General features: G+C 38.9%; 1 protein-coding gene across 6 annotated transcripts; it reads left to right on the top strand.

Moving 5' to 3' along the window:
• The first annotated feature begins 1185 nt into the window (after window positions 1-1185).
• Window positions 1186-15397, top strand: LanB1 (laminin subunit beta-1). 6 transcript variants are annotated; one of them, XM_090178522.1, is made up of 34 exons: window positions 1189-1613; window positions 3053-3130; window positions 7069-7303; window positions 7375-7558; window positions 7624-7752; window positions 7812-8081; window positions 8140-8260; window positions 8315-8503; window positions 8706-8885; window positions 8961-9070; window positions 9139-9354; window positions 9415-9573; window positions 9650-9730; window positions 9831-9951; window positions 10013-10140; window positions 10214-10403; window positions 10477-10620; window positions 10686-10923; window positions 10992-11155; window positions 11227-11451; window positions 11520-11719; window positions 11779-11875; window positions 11938-12129; window positions 12217-12237; window positions 12331-12511; window positions 12571-12755; window positions 12834-13069; window positions 13134-13322; window positions 13384-13572; window positions 13645-13808; window positions 13873-14014; window positions 14074-14250; window positions 14379-14535; window positions 14605-15397. In XM_090178522.1, exons 1-34 carry the CDS (start codon window positions 1541-1543, stop codon window positions 14742-14744), a joined length of 5505 nt encoding a protein of 1834 aa, XP_090034648.1. In that variant the 5' UTR covers window positions 1189-1540; the 3' UTR covers window positions 14745-15397. The 6 variants fall into 6 exon arrangements, with proteins under 6 accessions (XP_090034645.1, XP_090034644.1, XP_090034647.1 ...); XM_090178524.1 differs by lacking the exons at window positions 9650-9730; window positions 12217-12237 and having other exon boundaries at window positions 1191-1613; XM_090178519.1 differs by lacking the exons at window positions 7069-7303; window positions 7375-7558; window positions 7624-7752; ... (1 more) ...; window positions 8140-8260; window positions 8315-8503 and adding an exon at window positions 3830-5368 and having other exon boundaries at window positions 1186-1613; window positions 3056-3130.
• The last annotated feature ends 3130 nt before the right edge of the window (window positions 15398-18527 follow it).

Raw genomic sequence — 18527 nt, 5'->3', positions numbered from 1 at the left:
AGGTTTGTACAAAATTTTGAGGTACCCGTTTACGCGCGCGCGCAGACGTTTAGATTTCGTCTCCTTTCTATAACTTTGGCCTTATTAGGCTGCAGTAAAACAGATGGGAGTTGCGCGAAAACCCATTTCCCTCAGAAGGAAAATTGTTTTTTTCGTAATTCGAGTCCACCTTGTTTAAAAGGAAAAGATTTCTCTCTTAAATGGAGATGGAAATTGATAACAATCTTGTGTCTAAAGAATCTAAATGTGTAAAAAGATGTTCAAAAACCAAGGGGAAGGGGGCAAATCGTTCTAGCCACGCGGGCAGACCACCCAAATGGAATTGTTAACCCAAACTACAAAAAAGGCAGAATAATAATGTCTGAGTTTAGACATAGTTTGAACGAGGGAAATCGATACAAATTAATAAATGCTATTTTATTACGGTCTTTATTTGTTCATGGTGATTTCAAAATTAATCCACCAAAGTTTCCAATCTCCGTTCTTAAAATAATAAATGATTCCATAATGTTTCATTATTTGTATCACTCTACGAAAAAGGTAAAGAATGGCCATCTGCCGCCATCATAGCCAGACCTATAATTTAGACTTTTTTCCCACTTTTTTTGTAGCAAACACGCCTGACCGCGTGTAAAAATAATAAATTCCCAACAGAGTAAAATATCCAAACCGTATATTTATCTAGTAAAATAATCAATCTTCTTCGGCTTTTGGCTAAAAATCTAAAGAGAGAGACCGTCCATCGCACTTGTCAAAATGGGAGCCCGACCCCTGAAAACTTGGGAATTTGACCCCAGAGATCGAAACCACGCCCTGCTCGGTCTCTGTACCAAGATTCCGCCATAGGGGGGGGGTGGGGGTCGAGGCGCGTTTGTAGCAGCGAGGAGATAAACCTTAGATAAACAAAGGTACCAGGACAAAATGAAAGAGATTGTGCCAAAAAAGCTAGAGGGGTCCGGCCGGAAACTAAACTAAAGAGGGCTCTACTCGTTCCTTTTCTCCAGACCTCCTCTCTCTCTCTCTCTCTCTCTCCGTTCACGGCCGACTTTGATTACGCGCATCAAAGTTGGCGGTACTACGTTGCTCTTATTTTTTTCTCAGAGGTGGGCCGCCGCTTTCTGCTGAAGGGGGGGTCGGAAAAATTGGTTTCCCCGCCGCGAGACCGACGTCTTCCAACCGGCTGCGAACGGAAAAGAATCATCCGAGAGAGTCTATTCGGGGATAGATCTCGCACGCAACGGCGCGCGCCCAAGAAATAGAGAGAGAGAGAGAGGAGGTTGCCGAGAAGATCGTCCGAAGGGCCCCCTTTCGCGTGCCCTACATTCTCAAGCCCCAAATGTGTTCGATTAGTTGGACCAGAGACCGTGTTAGTGACCGCTATTGACGGCCAATTTGCAAGTCGAGTATTATTTAAATCGAGCAGCGAAATCCGGTCGGATTATCGAGCAAAGGTCGACGGAGAGAGTGATTTTCCGCCTGGCGCTCCTCATCTTTTCATCCTCGGCGAGAGAAACCTAGGCCTATCACCGCCTGCCGGATTATGGGGTGTAATTCCGCGCTCGGGCTCACCGCGATCGTCTGCTTAGGAATCCTTTTGGCGGTTCCTTTTTCGGGTAAGATTTTTTTCCTTTTATTAATTTTCTCCCCCCCCCCTTGTCGAGAATGTCGTAGTAGCGAAAATAACGGGTATCGGTATGTTCTCCCCCGCGCTTCAAATTAAATATTACCGCAATTATAGATTTATCATTTAATATTACCATTTAATTATAGATTTATCATTTAATATTACCATTTAATTATAGATTTATCATTTAATATTACCATTTAATTATAGATTTATCATTTAATATTACCATTTAATTATCGTTTTAAAATGATGCGTTAAAACCAAACAAAAATGTGGCCGAGTTCAACATTTCGGGGAGAAAATCTAACACTTTATCTCGGCAGAAAAACCTTGACATTAAACAGATACGCAATTTTTTGGCAAAATTCTACGGTTTTAACACGAGTCAAGCGACCAACTACTTAATAATCAGAGTAAAAATGCGGGACGATTTTTTACCAATAGTTGATTTGACAGGTGGATAAGCATCAGCATACAGCAGCACCAAGGGGTGGGTGGGGTAAAATGCTCGGATAGTTGCTCGCCAGTAAAACGACTAACAAGTCACGTAACTGAAACATTGTTGTTTAGTCTAGAGAGTGTAGTATAAGATAAAATATAAATATGGCGACCCATGTGTCCGCCGCCAAAATTTCGAGCATTTTTAGGTTCGAAATTTTTTCGCTCAAGCACCAGAAAAAAAGGCGATACTAATGTAGAATGAACGATAGCAGGCATCCTAGAAATCGACATTTCCCCTTCCGTTTCCATATGAGGCTAGAAATTGGCGCGCACGTACACTTTTTCTTTGGTGCGTAGGCCCCTCTGCATTTTTTATCATCGCCTAATTCAAACGCCCACGCCACTTTCTCGCGCGCGCCTTGGAAATAAAAATGACATGGGTCGTTCGTAAAACTCGCATCGCGCATATGCAAGGTTCTAATTATGACAACTTTTTTCCGGAACGAAAAATTTGGCCTTTGTTTACTTTATGGGAATGGGTAACATGTACCTTCTCCTAGCCCAACCCAACCTACCCTAACCTTTAAATAGGCCAACTTTACCATTCGTCGCTTGTTCCACTACACCATAAGTGTATAATATTGTTACATAAGTGTGACACTTTTTATTCTTCACATGCAAAGGTTTTACTGAGAGCTTTTCACAAGACAGACTGAATTACGTGCTTTGTCGCCTTGTTGCGTCCCTTGCTAACGCGTCACACGTAGCCTTTGCCAGCGCCTCGCTAGGGGGAGATTTTCTTATTGTGGTGACGTAACTCCGTTACTAACTCGCAGTAAAATATTCAGCAAAATGAAAAACTTATGTAAAATATTATAGACTTATGACTACACTCATTCCTAGCAAGTAAAATTTTGCCTAAATTTGTCCTTGGAATACTGATCTATCCAATCTTGCGTTTTTATTTTTACGCTCTCCGCTCAGAAGTCGCTGCTCAGAAATATAAATATCCGAAAACATCCCGGGGGCACGACTACATCCAGGAGTACGACCGAGACAGAGGTAAGAAAAAACCTTATCAAATATTAATTTACCCCTTCCCGCGACGACGAAGACGGCATACATTATTATCACATCTATATGCTCGGCGGATTCGAAACTCACAAAATTTCGTGCGGTAATTTAGTATTCACGCGAATTTTCAAACACTAATATGTATTTTGTCAAGTTCAACCTTCACGTAGGCTACGGCAATTTATTTAAAGAAAATACACGTGGAAGCAGCCGAACCAAAAACACTCGTGTTCCAAATCATACTAGAATCATCCTTTTAACAAATTCACGTAAAAATACCAAAAGTTTATATAAATCTCTTGGGGATAAAAGTATCCATCTTTTTATACTGCTAAAAAATGTCATACGAAACACGCCCCTTTGTTTTTGATTCGTGACGAGGGCTTACGCGGTTTGGCGGGAAAAGGAAACTGACTAGAACCTGCGTAGGTACAAGTTTAATTTTTATGCCGTATACCAGAGATATGCAGTATAAACTTTCGTAATTAGTTGTGTAAGAGCCAAGTTAAAAAAACTCCCAAGTATTCTTCTAGGAGTCGTGGCTTGGGCGTATTTCGAGTGAAACAAAAGATGGTTGTTGAAAATTCCCTTCTCAACGCTTTTCAATACAATTTTCTTTTTCAAACGTCCTCAAGTTTTAACCGAATCCCGTAAAATGTCAAAATTAATTATTTCCCTTTAACTAAGACAATAGCAAACTGTCAAAAGACGAACCGCAGATTCGCCAAGAATCCTATTTCGGAAAGAAAAAGGGCCACCAGCATTTCGATTGGGGGTCCGCGAAGACTAGCGGGACAACGGTGGTCAAAAACGAACGGACGACCAGCAAGATTAGCACGTCCGAAAGGCAAAGGGACAGTTTCTCTTCCTCCGATTCGGGCAAGGACACCAGAAGTTTCTCCGATTTGGTATCCAGATTGCGCGAATACCAAAGAAGGAGGTTCGGAACGACGACCAATTCGTCGGACACGTTCTTTACCACGAACGTCGGCAACGGCACTCGGACGGTTACTCGCATCGAAGAAAACTTTTCCCACCGTTTACTGCCCGTCGGCGCCCGCGAAACGACGGTCAATAGATCCATCTCGGCTATCGAGACCCCTATTACTACGGCGGAAGATTACGAAGGCACCCTGACAGAGTCCCGTTTCGGATACGGCTCAAATAACATCGATAGAACTTTTATTAGCGGCGGTGACCGAAAAGGCGATAGGGGAACGAAGGGATTTTCCTCTTCTGGTAGGAGGGGGAGCTCGGTTGACGTAGAAGACGAGAGCAATCGAGGTCCGGTTTCAACGGGTACCATCGTAACTTTGGCCAACGAAAACAGATGGCGCGAAAGTCGAACTTGGTCGAGCGGTACCGTAACTAAAGAGGCTACCAAGACGGGTACGGACGACTCTAACTCGAAAAAATTCGACTCAAGTAGCGTCGAAAAAGACTTACGGGAATGGAAAAGGACCAGAAATCATGACAGAGGCGGTACATCTTGGTCAGATACCGCTGGAGGGGTGAGAGGCCAGTGGTCCGGTGGAACCGATTCGTCTTCCGGGGCGGCGGCGGTCGGAGGACATGCCACCTCCTTTAGCTACGAAACCCGCGGAGGTGGTTCCTCGAGCGAAAGCAAGGGGGACGAGGCCAAGGGAGGATGGTCGTCCGGGACGGATCTTTCCACAGTACAAACTGGATCAGCAGCCAGAGGACGGGAAAAAGACCGCGTTTCCGGTGAGAGAAGACAATGGTCTACTAGAACGGATTACGGGGTAGAAAGTACTGGTCAGACCAAAGGAAGGGAATCCGACACGCGATGGTCCTCCACAGGGTCATCCGCAGGCTCAGTGGACCAAGATTATCGATATTACTTGGAAAGCAGACAATGGGGCGGTCGAACGCCAACGAGTAAATCATCAACCGAATCACCCCCCGTTACTAAATGGTCTTTCACGAGTCGCAACGAGTCGATTCCCGAATCAGGCAGAGGACATGCCATTTCCGGAGGTTCGGTCACTAGAACCGAATCGCGGTACAATCGTACTTCGACGGAAATCTATAGCCAAAGGGGCTCCGGGGGTAACGACTACAATACTTTCGTTTCCCGCTCTCACAACGAAACTCGCTGGGGGGGCGGCGGCGTCGCTACTGGAGGACGCGGATGGAAATACGACCAAAGAGAGGAGAAGGGCAGCGTCCCGGTGGAAGAATCGGGTAAAAGACCCGGCGTCGGTGGTATGTGCCGTTTACCCATTTACAAGTAGATGAAATAACAACGGTCTTGACATAAAAGGTGGAGGTGTAAAATTAAGAGTAGTTTTAACAACTGGACCAAGTGTTTCGGATGAGGAAGGACGAATGCGTAACTGGAAAATTCGGTGGAACACGCGCCTCTTTTCCTCCGTCCGCTCATTTGGTTCGAAACTTTATTATCGCTAAATAACCCCGGTAGTTGTAACTCGTAACACTTTTACGGTATCACGATTAATTTGTTTTTCCTGACAGATAAAATTAGGTAGGTATGATTGTATTCATCTTACGCTTTAGTTCCTTACACATGTAGTGTAAAATTGTTTTTGTTTAGCCTAGATAAGATGAGCAAGGACTTTGCCAAAAGTGTGTTGTATAATTTACAGGGGGGGGGGGGGACGAAAAGAAAAAGATATATTCACCCCACTGGATCAGGCCCTCATCCCTTGCGCCTCCGGAATTTCCTTGGCTCGGTTAAAAGTCAGTCATGACTCGTGAGTCATCTCCGCCCTTATTGCGTACGGATGGGGTCCAGCCATAATTGACGCTCCGAAACTGTCTGGTTTTTACTTCCTAACGGCGCCAACACCTACGCGAGACAAAAAATAGATAATGACATACAATAATCCCCATCTTTTTGGTCTCGGAACATTATCTCATCTCGCTGCCGCGTCTCCGTACATGTAACCGACGAATTTTATCCTAACATGCCCCCCCCCCAAACTGTCTTTTAGATGTCAATAAAAAAACAAGACAGCAAATATCACACCCGAAAACTAACAAAAAATTAATTATTGTTGGCCCTAATTACAAAATTTGAGAACTGCATTACTTTTATGTATTATTGCACTCGTTATATACGCGCTATTACTTACCGGAGAATACGTTTCGTAAAGCCACCACCTATTTAAACAACTAATCGATAACCCCGCCCCTGCAATATTTTCAATGCCCTTGTATAGCATTTTTTTCTAGTTTTTAAATGTTTGGCAAAATGAGTTGGCGCACGCGCTCGTCGAAATATATCACCAAATTTCTTCAGACGTTATTGGTATCTGAGCCAAATCGTCCTAAAATAACGGCAATAATGGCTATCGGGATAAAAAAAATAAACGTTTTAGAAACCGAAATCCTATTTATAGAAATATCGATTTTATATACCAAATAATATTTGAAAGGCGAAATCCTATTTATAGAATTATCGAATTTATAGACCAAATATTATAATATTTAAAATAAATTTAAAATACTTGGCGAACACTATTCGCTAGTTTTGGAGTAATTTTTTTAGAAATAGCGAGCAACTTCAAAATACAGTTTGGCTGTTATTGTATGGAAAAAGTTGGTAGTTTGGGGTAAAAGGTGTATTCTTTTCGTCCCAAAGCGAGCGAATAGTTTTGGCCTACTATTTAAAGAAATATAGATTTTATAGACCAAATTCCTATTAATAGAATTATCCGTTTTATAAACAGTAAATTTATAGAAAATTTCTTTTAAATATAAAATATTTATCTGAACCTTGAATATTATATAAACCCATTACCCATCCAAGGGCTTAACTTTTACATAACACGGGAAAATTATAAATTATAACAAATAAAATGAAAACACTTTTTCCAAAATAAAAAACCACCACCCCCAAACACGAATAACAATATTTTTAATGAATCTTACTAATTTGAAAGGAAACCACTCTGCTGGTCTTTGTGACGAGTATACGTGCTATCCTGGTGTGGGAAATCTTTTAATTGGTAGAGAGCACCGATTATCTGCCACATCAACTTGTGGATTAAAGAAATTGGAAAGATTCTGTATCGTTAGTCACTTGCAAGAAAAAAAGAAATGCTTTTACTGCAATAGCTCTACTACAGAAAGGAACAAGGACAACATTTATCATGGCATTGAAAAAGTTGCATACAGGTTGCGCTATAGTTGACATTGTTGTTTTTGCAAAGATTCTTTATTTAACAAAATTTTTACATCAAATCTAGAATTGGGAAAAAGAAGAAAAAGCATTCCTCATGGTGGCAATCTGAAAATGGCGTTGAACAAGTTTCCATTAGATTAGATCTGGAAGCGCTATTTTATTTTACTCATCTGATAATACAATTTAAAACATTTAGACCAGCAGCCATGTTAATTGAGAGATCAAAAGATTTTGGACAAACGTGGCATGTACGGTTGTGATTAATATCTCAAATACTATAGTGTGGCTAATACACTTTTTTTTTTCAACCAAGGTTTATCAGTATCTTGCTTATAATTGTGAAGAATCATTCCCTGGCGTACCAGTTAAACCGCGTACAAGACTAGATGAAGTCGTTTGTGACTCATCTTATTCCGGTGTCGAACCCTCTTCGGGTGGAGAGGTAAATGAAAACTGAGAAAAATTAAAAACTTAAACATTGGTTTAATAATTTTCTCTTAGGTTATTTTTAAAGCTTTGCCACCTCGTTCTTTCTTTGCAAATCCATACAGTGATGAAGTATTAGACACCCTCGCTATTACCAATCTGAGAATAAATTTAACAAAACTTCATACATTCGGAGATAATCTCCTGGACTCGCGTGAAGAAATTAAAGAGAAATATTACTATGCGATTAATGAAATGACTGTCAGAGGAAATTGTTTATGTCACGGTCATGCAACTCGCTGCATAGCTGATCCAGAGTTAAATCAAATCAACCGACCTGACATGGTAATTAAATCAACGCTGAGGTTTTACTCAACTCAAATAACGTTTTAAATTGCGTTAGGTGTATGGAAAATGTGACTGTACCCATAACACTGAAGGAAAAAACTGCAATAAATGTAAACCTTTCTACCAAGATCAACCGTGGAGGCCCGCCATGTTAAAGCAACAAAATGCTTGCAAAAGTATATCATGGTACAACAACTTAGTCTAAATATTATTAATGTCCATTTCTTTAGTGTGCGAATGCCATAATCACGCAACAGAATGTGAATTTAATCAAACCATTTGGGAAATGTCAGGAAGAATCAGTGGTGGTGTTTGCTTGAGCTGTAAGCACCATACAACTGGAAAAAATTGTGACCAGTGCCAGCCCTTCTACTACGAAGACCCTGGCCGAGATACTCGAGATCCTAATTTTTGCCAGCGTAAAATTCTATAACACAAACTAATGCTTATTTTTCTGCTTATAATTTTCCATTTAGTGGAAAATGCACTTTCACTCTGGTTTGGTGAAATTGCAATTTCCACTTTATCGCTTAACAGTTTTTAATGGACAGTGTTTAACAGGGTTGTGTCGATCTTTTATAAAATGTGTGTTGAGTAAATTTTGCTTTGAAATTTGAATAGAGTGCGATTGTGACTCGAGGGGTTCACTAGATGATGGTCTTTGTGACTCAAAAACCGATGAATACAATAAAAAAATTGCGGGCACCTGCCACTGTAAAAGAAATGTAGACGGACGACGCTGCGATAGATGTAAAAATGGTTTTTGGAAATTTGAAGAAAACCACCCAGAGGGTTGCATTCGTATGTTTACATTTGCTAAAATTTATAGCTACCGGTGCACCGAGTAATTTTCATTTTTTTATATAAATGTTAAAGCTTGTACGTGCAATCTTCTTGGTACTGTCACTACTCAGGGATGTAATGCCTATACGGGCGAGTGTTTGTGCAAGAGAAACGTAATTGGAAGAGACTGCAACCAGTGCTTGGTATGGTAATCCTTTAATGCTCCAAAATTTACAGAGGTACCTGAATCATGTCCTTAAATAACCATTAGCCAGAATACTGGGGGCTAAGTGCCGATGATGATGGGTGTAAGCCTTGTGATTGTGACCCTGGTGGTTCCTTGGATAACAACTGTGACGTTATAACAGGAAGATGCCGTTGTAGACCTAATATATATGGGAGAAGATGTGACCAACCGGAAAAAATGTTTTTCTCAGCTGATTTGGACTACATGGTCTATGAGGCAGAACTGGCCAGAGGAAGCCCAGTACGATACCTTTATTTAATGTTTTTCCATTTGGGGTGTTAAACTTTTTACCATTACCAGGATTGTCAAGTACTAGTAAGGGAACCATACCCAAACAGAGACTCTACTTGGACTGGTTTAGGATTCATGAGAGTTTTTGAGAATTCTTATCTAGAATTTGATATAACAGACGTTCCTAGGTCAATGGAATACGACGTTGTAATTCGTTATGAACCTCAAGTAAGCGAAATTTAATATTTTCATAATCTGATGGCTTAAAATCACCCCTTTTGAAACTTTACACGCTGCTGCTCAGATGTGGTATATATATAATGGTAAAATTATTCAAGCTACTTTTGACACTGCATTACTAAATGAACACTATGAAAGATTGAATGTAGGATTTAGCTATGCGCCTTTTTTTGCACCCAAGGGGGGGGGGGGTGGACAAACCTTTAATTCTAATGCCACATGCCACTCTATTCCTAAATCTCTAGCTGCCAGGACAATGGGAAAAAGGTACTATTACTATAGAACGACCAGGCCCTATTGACCCTGATGGTCCTTGCGCTAATACCATTCCCCAAGATGATAGAAAAAGAGTTGTTTTACCATCTGGTAAGTTATTGTGGTAATTACACTCTGACCTGTAGCATGCATTAAATATCATTCATTGCAGGAGAAAGATACACTGTAGTATTCCCCCCCGCTTGTTTGGAAGAAGGAAAAAACTACAAAATAAGAATTGAATTTAAGCAGTATGACTCTCAGATGGACACACCTTCAGCCTCCATTCTTATTGATTCGGTAAAGGACCAATAAATCATCTCCTCTAAAAACGAATACAGATTCATTAATAAAGATGCGCGCTTTACAACAGATTGCCCTAATTCCGCGCACCGATGGCATTCCCTTCTTCCAAGGAACACCCCTCAATGAACATCATCGGCAAGAGTACGAACGTTTCCAATGTGGACAAGCTTATTATACCGTAATTAGGCCAGCACCTCCAGATGCTTGCAAAAAGTACTTGTACAGCATAGGTTTTTACGTCTATGGACAAGCCCATGGTTAGAAATTTCTTTATTTCCCCCTTTCCGAGACCCCCTTTATATGTAAATCATCATCCTTGAATTTTAAAAGAGTGTTACTGCGACCCAACTGGATCTGTTAGTACAGCCTGTGATACTCTCGGTGGACAATGTACCTGCAAACCCAATGTAGTTGGTAGGAGGTGTGATAGATGCGCCCCTGGAACCTATGGATTTGGTCCTACTGGGTGCAAGCGTATGTATTATTAATCATTGTCATTGGACTTGGTTGTTTTTAATGCCCGCACTTCAAATCACCAGCTTGTGACTGTAATAGTGTGGGTTCTCTGGACAACTTTTGCGGCGGTCATTCCCAAACTGGACAGTGTAAATGTAGGCCAAATACATATGGACGTCAGTGTGATGAATGTCAGCCTGGTTATTGGAATTACCCAAATTGTCAAAGATGTGACTGTAATGGTCACGCTGATACTTGCGATTCGAGAACTGGGTATTGTATTGATTGTCGAGATTTCACAGCAGAGCAAAAATGTGACAGGTACGTGGCAACTCTGTGTACACTGCTTAAATAAATGACCTTGATGCACATTTTTCGGGGGGGAATAGATGTGAAACGGGATTTTATGGTGACCCAAGAATTGGAAAGGATATTTCTTGTAGACCATGCCCTTGCCCGGGAACGGTTGAAAGTGGACCAAGTCATGCTTCAACTTGTGAACTCGATCCCCGCAGTCAAAATGTTATTTGTCTATGCGATCCAGGCTACACGGGTATAAACTATTATTACTCTTACAACCTTTGTTGCGTTAAATTAAAAAAAAAACCCACAATGCTCGTCAAGGTGAAAGGTGCGGCCAATGTGCTCCCAACTTTTTTGGAGACCCAACAGTTCCAGGTGGAGAATGTAAGAAATGTAATTGCAATAACAACATGGATGAAACAGATTCTGGTAACTGCGACTCTCGAACTGGGGAATGCCTAAAATGTCTGTACAATACCGAGGGCTTTTACTGTGAGAGATGTAAAGATAATTTTTATGGTGATGCAACTCAACAGCAGTGTTTAGGTAATAATTGTGTCTCATAAATAGCAGGCAGATATCAACCAAAGAATAACTCTTATTTCATTTTAAAGAATGCGTATGTAACCCACTGGGAACTAATCCAAATGGTGGATACTGTGATAAAGTAAGAGGACAATGTCCATGCTTACCCAATGTTGTGGGGCATTCCTGCGATCGTTGTGCTGATAACCATTGGAAAATTGCAAGCGGTGAAGGTTGTGAAGCTTGTAATTGTGATTCCCTGGGTTCTTACAGTCCAACGTGTAATGAGGTAAAAATGTATTAATTTATTCTCTGATTCAAAATGAACCAAAATTTTTTTCATTATAGTACTATGGTCAATGTTCTTGTAGACCTGGTCACGGAGGAATACAATGTAATGAGTGTGAAGCTAATTTCTGGGGAAATCCAGCTATACAATGCAACCGTTAGCACGATTATATTTTAAGTTTAAATTTTCGATACGCCAGTAACTTGAGTATTATTTAGCCTGCAACTGCAATTTGAATGGTTCAACTACTCAACAATGTCATAGGAACAATGGAACATGCATTTGCAAACCGGGAATTTCTGGTGATCGTTGTGACCAATGTGCCAGGGGTTATACTGGAAGGGCACCTTACTGCGATCCTTGCGGAGAATGTTTTGATAATTGGGATTATATTATACAGAGGCTTAAAGGTATTTGGAAAAAAAAAAATTTTGTATAATGTTATGCATTGTTAAACTGTTGAGTGCTTTTTTTAAATGCGGCAATGTTGAGATTAGCTCCATTTACCAAACATTGGAGTAAGTTATAGAAACACACTAACCTTTAAAACCCCTCTGAAATAGTTTGAAAGGTACCGAGACAAATGTGTTAATACAATATTAATTAAACAGAACAAACAATTGATCTACTGGAACGAGCTAGAACTATCAAACAAACTGGTGTTACTGGTGTCTTTACTCAAAATTTTATGGAGATGGAGGAAAAGCTTAAGGAAGTCAGAGATATTTTAAACAGTACAAATGTAACAAGCGCTGATATTGACAACCTTCAAAAATTAATAGATCAAATAAGGTTAGTAATATAAATTGTCTACAATGTTAATACGATTATCGGAAATAACCCCTTTATAGGCAAGAGTTGAACAAAACTGAAGTAAAATTAACAGGAGTTGAAAATGAAGTTGAAAACACCACTCAAAGAATTATTTACGCAAACCTGACACTTGCCAAATTAAAGAATCAAGCTGCAGAGTTAGAAAATGGTGCCAAAACTCTGAAAGATAAAGCCATAGCTTTACAAGAGGCAAATATTGAAGGTTAGTACCATTTCCATATGTTGACAGTAACATCTATTTGACATTCCTGATGTGTTAATTTTGGAAATTCAATCGCAGGTGCACTGAACATTACTAAAGATGCGCAAAAAAGATCGAGAGGCGCAGACAACAGAATTTTTCAAACAAAAGATGATTTGACTCAGTCAGAGAGGAAAAGAAGAAAAACTGAAAGTTTACTAAGTAACGCTACAGGTGCCTATAATAAAACCTTAAGTGCAAATGAAGACGCTCTTAATAAAATTGCGAAAGAAATAAAAGACTTGGAGGATCAAGTTCCGAATATAAATAAACTGGTACAGAAGCAAATTTCCAAAAACGGGAAAATGGAGATGGTAATACGAATTAAATTTTAAATAGGTTTGTGACGGCTACGGTACAGTTGATACTTGTGACTCTCTATGCGGTGGGGCTGGATGTGATATGTGTGGAGGAATAAGTTGCAACGATGGAGCTGTTAATAAAGCTGACAATGCCAAGGACTTGGCAGAAAAAGCTGGAAAAATTTTAACTGGGAAAGAAAAGACTGCCAAAGAATTGCTTAACAACGTAACCAACGCACCAATTGTTAATTATACAAACTTGTCTAATTAAAGTTAATCATCTGTAGCTAACCGAAGTCAGGAGAGAGGCACAAAATGCTTTGGACGAAGCAAAAGCCGCTTATGAACGGGCAAAACTGGCCAAAAACAAATCAGAGGATGCCTCTGGTGATATTGAAGAACTTGTTCAACTTATAGAAAATTTCCTCAAGGAAGAAGGTGCCAGACCAGCCGAAATAAGAGATACTGCTAATAAGGTATAAATCCGCTCAACCTTTCTAAAAACTAATACCACTCACATATCATACAACTGATTTTGTTTGCTTCAGTGTTTGGAACTGGAAATTTCTCTCAAACCAGAAGAAATAGTAAAATTAGCCAAAGATATAAATGATACTATCGCCACACTAACTGATATTGATAAAATTTTGAGAGACACAAAAGCTAATCTTGACTTGACCAACAGTTTGAAAAAGAGAGCTGATAAGGCCAAGTATGCCAAACTGAATGACTCATTCAAACTATTAAGCACATATTACCGAATTACAATATTACAGAGAAAGTGCGGATGACATATTGAACACGGCTAAAAAGGTTAAGGATGCTTTAGAAGAAGCCAGGAAAGCTCAAGAAGGGGCACAGAAAGCAATAGCTGCAGCAAAGCGAGATACTGAAGCTGCTGAAGAGATTTTGGCGGATGTAAGTAACGGTCACTTTAACATTGTTAGTTAATTCATTAATGAAATGTCGCTTCGTAGATTGATGAAGAAACGCAAAATGCTCAAGGACTTTCAAATCGATCTCTGGATGATGTCAGAGACCTCCAAAACCGCCTAGGAGAACTAAAGAAAAAATTTAAACAAAACGAATTTGACGCCGAAAAAGCTGGTATTGAATCAACTGGTGCTGAAAAATTATCCCAAGAAGCCAGCAAAGTACAACTACATTTAAATGTTACTGCATGAAAGAATATATAAACAATTATTATTCATACATAATGTGCGCGTACAATAGTAAGAACAAACTGAATTCTGAGTGAAAATAAATTCATTGAAAATTATAGGGAGCTAAAGATTTAGAAGAGAAGTATAAGAAAGCACTAGGTGACTTGGATAAAAAGACGAGTGTCAGTGGCCAAGCTAAACAGAGAGCTGAAAATCTGAGAGAAAGAGCTCGAAATCTAGCTCAAGAAGCAAACAGCAAATTTTCAGAGCTCAGAGGTAGGCCTATTAAATACTACTTGTTACAACTTCTACGAGGTCATAATCATACCTAAATTTCTTAAATAGAAATGGAAGACGAGTTTGACGAGAATGAAAGGCTTTTGATTGATTACTCTGAAATACTCAAAAAGCTAAATAACGAAATGATGGTTCATTTGGATCTAATAAACCAAAGGTCGGCGTATTACCGCGACTGCCAAAGTTAAAGATCAAAAACCTATTTAAGTACTTGAATAAATTGAGCAGTTTCGCATCAATTTCTACAGTAACTACATTATATACTAAACAATTGGTAGAATAGAGACAATGAGGAAATAAACATTTTCAGGCCTAAAAGGGAAAATGTCAATATCTAGTTGGAGGAAAATTTGGTATTTAAAGAGTACGCGTAACACCTCAACTGGAGTATCCTTTTGAATTTTACCTAAAAGCCTATAATAGGTCAGATCTAAAAGGTATAGAAACCGTCAAGTTCATTAAAAAATTACAATTTTGTTTAGGAAAGATAAAGTATTCTTTCAAACTAAAACTCACTAAAAGAGGGCTTTATTCTTATGTTTTTTTTACCATTGAGTGTGCCAATATTGTCTTCCAATTTAATGGAAAGGTCAACAGAACCGAAAATTTATTGAACCTCCATGATTTTTATACTAGATTTTTGTATTAGATTTAAATATCATCTATTACACTAGTCTGTCTTAGGATTGTTTTTTTTTAAGCCTCAAGTTTCCATGTTGTATCGCTTTGAGGCATTAACCCATCAGTTGCTAGTGAAAAGCTCCCCTACTTGTTTTTTTTTTGAGTCAGTGTATTTATTTACCAAAGTAACCAAATAAAATACATGAATTTATAGTTTAAACCTTAACTTTCTCAATCGGGTTCTTCCCCAGCGTAGTATTTTTGAGTGTTGTCTCTCGACTATTTTAGTAACAGTTATGGTTATTATTCATATCTCTCCATTCATTCTATCTTCTTATTTTTTTTGTATATCCCTTATGTAAAATTGCCTTCTTTTAAAAACTATTAGGATAACTACAGACTGTTTATAGCAAACAAAAAGCATATCACAACTATTCATATGAAAAGCAGGTATTGTCATCAACTTTTCAGTGCCATATAAGGTCCCTCAATAGAATTATGGCCGTGCTACGTCACCCATGCTTTTTCCTATTCATTAAAAAAATTATCGCCCACAATGGCGGCCATGGCTAAAGTTACGGAGTACTACTGCTGATTTTGGTCTCATTAGGTATAAAATCTTACCAAATAGGTCAAGTATAGGATTAGCATCTTTTATACTGTTACCATGCAGAATCAAAACCCTTACTTCCCCCTCCAAAAATTCATTAGATAGCCTTTCGACACAAGTTTGTATTAGAAAATTAAAATCTAATAAAATTTATTCCCGCGTAATAACTTGGAAGGCATGATTAATTGTATTATATTGTAGTTGTTGCTTTGAATAAAAACCAGATTTGAGAAAATATTGCTCCACAATCCACATTCAATTTTGTAGAATAATTTTAGCCTAGATTTTGTATGCGTGGTTGGAGCTTTGAAGACCAGGCAGGACAATAAATTAAAGGTAACTAATGTGCTTTTATCTTGTCATTCCTCAAGTCAGTAAAGACAAGACACTTTCTAGTAAAATAACACCTGGAACTTCTTACATGTCATTTAAATCGATTAACAAAATAAAATATGGATGGTGAAGAATGACAAGAGGGAAACAGCGAACTTAGCAGCGTTGCTAGGTCCCAAAACTGAAATTATAGTATCGAAGCCCAAAAATTATCGAATTTTCTAGAAAATTATAGTACAAAAGTACGGCCAGCTTTGATTACTCGCTATACCATGGTAGCACTTTATCATAGTTGGCCGTTACTAACATATTTCGTTTTCGTTAGGCTACAACACGCTTGATTAGTCAAGTCAGCCGTATTTTCGAGAACAAACCAAACACTCCGAGTATAATATTTCAATTCTTAGCCTACTTAAGAAACTGGAAACGCCGTTCTTATGTAAACAAAAAGGAACTTTCTAATATTTCTTAAATTATCGCACAAATATCGGAAATATAGTAAAACTATAATACAATTATCGCAAAAAGCGTACTATATAGTACGCGATTGAAATTGTAGTACGGAAAAATTCGAAAGGTATAATTATCGAAATGTACTATAATTATAGTACGGTTGGCAACGCTGGAACTTAGCGAAGCACTAGTATACGACTATACGTCCTTCCAGGTACATGTAAGAGGGGCATCCTATGGCTATGTTCCTCGGTGTCTGTACATGTACTTACACTTTTATAGTTTTAATATTCGCGACTACAGTAATGAAAAATTATTTTCCGCTTTTTCTTCAACTAATCCAATTGGTTAAATATATTTGATATATTATTAAGGTATAAATAGTATAGAACAATAATCTAGCGACTCGAAAACAAAACAAGTTGGCAAGCCAAAATATACCTCTCCTTGGAAGAGTTTTTAATTTTCAGTGAAGCGTAACTGTATCCGTGGTTCTGCGGTAGAACGCTCACCTCTCGTGCAAGAGGGCTCGGGTTCGAATCCCGGCCGATTAAAAAATTATACTACACCCAATGACAAAAAGAGGGCGCTTTTGGAAAAACCTTTTCCCTGATTCTAAGAAACTGGGTACGCAGTGAAAATGCGAACGCAGGCCAGACAGACACGGTGGTTGTATAACCCCTCCTAGGGTACAAAGTCCCCTCGGAGAGGTAAAAAATTGTATAAAACGTAGTGACGCGTGAGCTTTCTCTTTTGGGTCACCCGAGTTTTTAGTTCCACATGATATACAGGGTGTCCACTGAAAAATGAACCAGGGCGATATGTGGTGCCTTGGGTATTAGCCTAGCTGTATATTATTATTATTATTATTATTATGTAGGGGGAAACCTACTGCGAAAATGTCGATGACCTTGAACCATGTCTTCAAGGTCATCTAAAATCTAACTCGAGAACCGTAAGGGTTAGAAAGTTGGTTCCAATTAGACACGTGTTCCACGTAACTTTCTAACACTTACGGTTCTCGCGTTAGTTTTTGGATGACCTTGAAGACATGGTTCAAGGTCATTGAAATTTTTAAACTAAGGACCCTCCATCCTGATGAGAATGTATAGCAAATTTCAGTACTCTAACACGAGTATCTTTAGAGTTATCAGCTCCCGAACCTCGCTTTCGACACGTTATCAACTTAACGAACTTATTGTTTTTCATCTAGCATTTCTCGGCTTCCTATTGGTCAAATCCGATCAGGTCAAAGCTACTTGTACTTAAAAAGTCACGTGGAACACTTTTCTAATTTTAACCAATTTTGTTACACTTACGGTTCTCGTGTTAGTTTTTGGATGACCTTGAAGACATGGTGCATGGTCATCGACATTTTCGCAGTAGGTTTCCCCCTACATCTGGTATACGGCTTGAAAATTTCAAAATCGTACCTAAAACAGATTTTGAGATATTCGCCTTGGTTCATTTTGTAGTGGACACCCTGTATATATATATATATATATATATATATATATATATATATATATATATATATATATATATATATATATATATATATATATATATAGAGTGGGACTATTGTTTTCGTTAGAATGTTGTGAAGTGTCGTCGTCGTCCACATTTGCAACACCTTCCATATCTTTTTTTTTTCTAAGAATACTTTATAGGGTTTCCACTATCTGCACAACCAAGTTCTGCGCGTTAAAGGTAGTTAGCGGCGATTTTCCAGCCCCTTCTATCCGACCCCCCTTAAACACTTTTCAAAAAAATACGCAGTCTAACAATTCGCTACCTGAATTCCAAACTCGCATAGTCGATTTGTGTGTTATCGAATAAAAAAAATTCGATTTTTCGAAAGCACTATCAAACCTTTATACCTGGGGTTAATTTTAAAAAAAGTTATCGGCAAAATAAAAAGTTATTCAACTTTTCCAAAACCGCATAAATAATA

The sequence above is a fragment of the Leiobunum rupestre genome, chromosome 6 (genome assembly GCF_980474605.1).
Source record: "Leiobunum rupestre chromosome 6, qqLeiRupe1.1.hap1, whole genome shotgun sequence".
Taxonomy (NCBI): domain Eukaryota; kingdom Metazoa; phylum Arthropoda; class Arachnida; order Opiliones; family Sclerosomatidae; genus Leiobunum; species Leiobunum rupestre.
This window is presented reverse-complemented; position numbering and strand designations above follow the sequence as displayed.

Coding starts and splice junctions, on each gene's coding strand:
- LanB1 (XM_090178518.1), top strand. CDS start 1,541: ATGGGGTGTAATTCCGCGCTCGGGCTCACCGCGATCGTCTGCTTAGGA. Junction 12,512..12,570: donor AAATTAATAGATCAAATAAG/GTTAGTAATATA, acceptor ACCCCTTTATAG/GCAAGAGTTGAACAAAACTG. Junction 12,756..12,833: donor ACAAGAGGCAAATATTGAAG/GTTAGTACCATT, acceptor ATTCAATCGCAG/GTGCACTGAACATTACTAAA.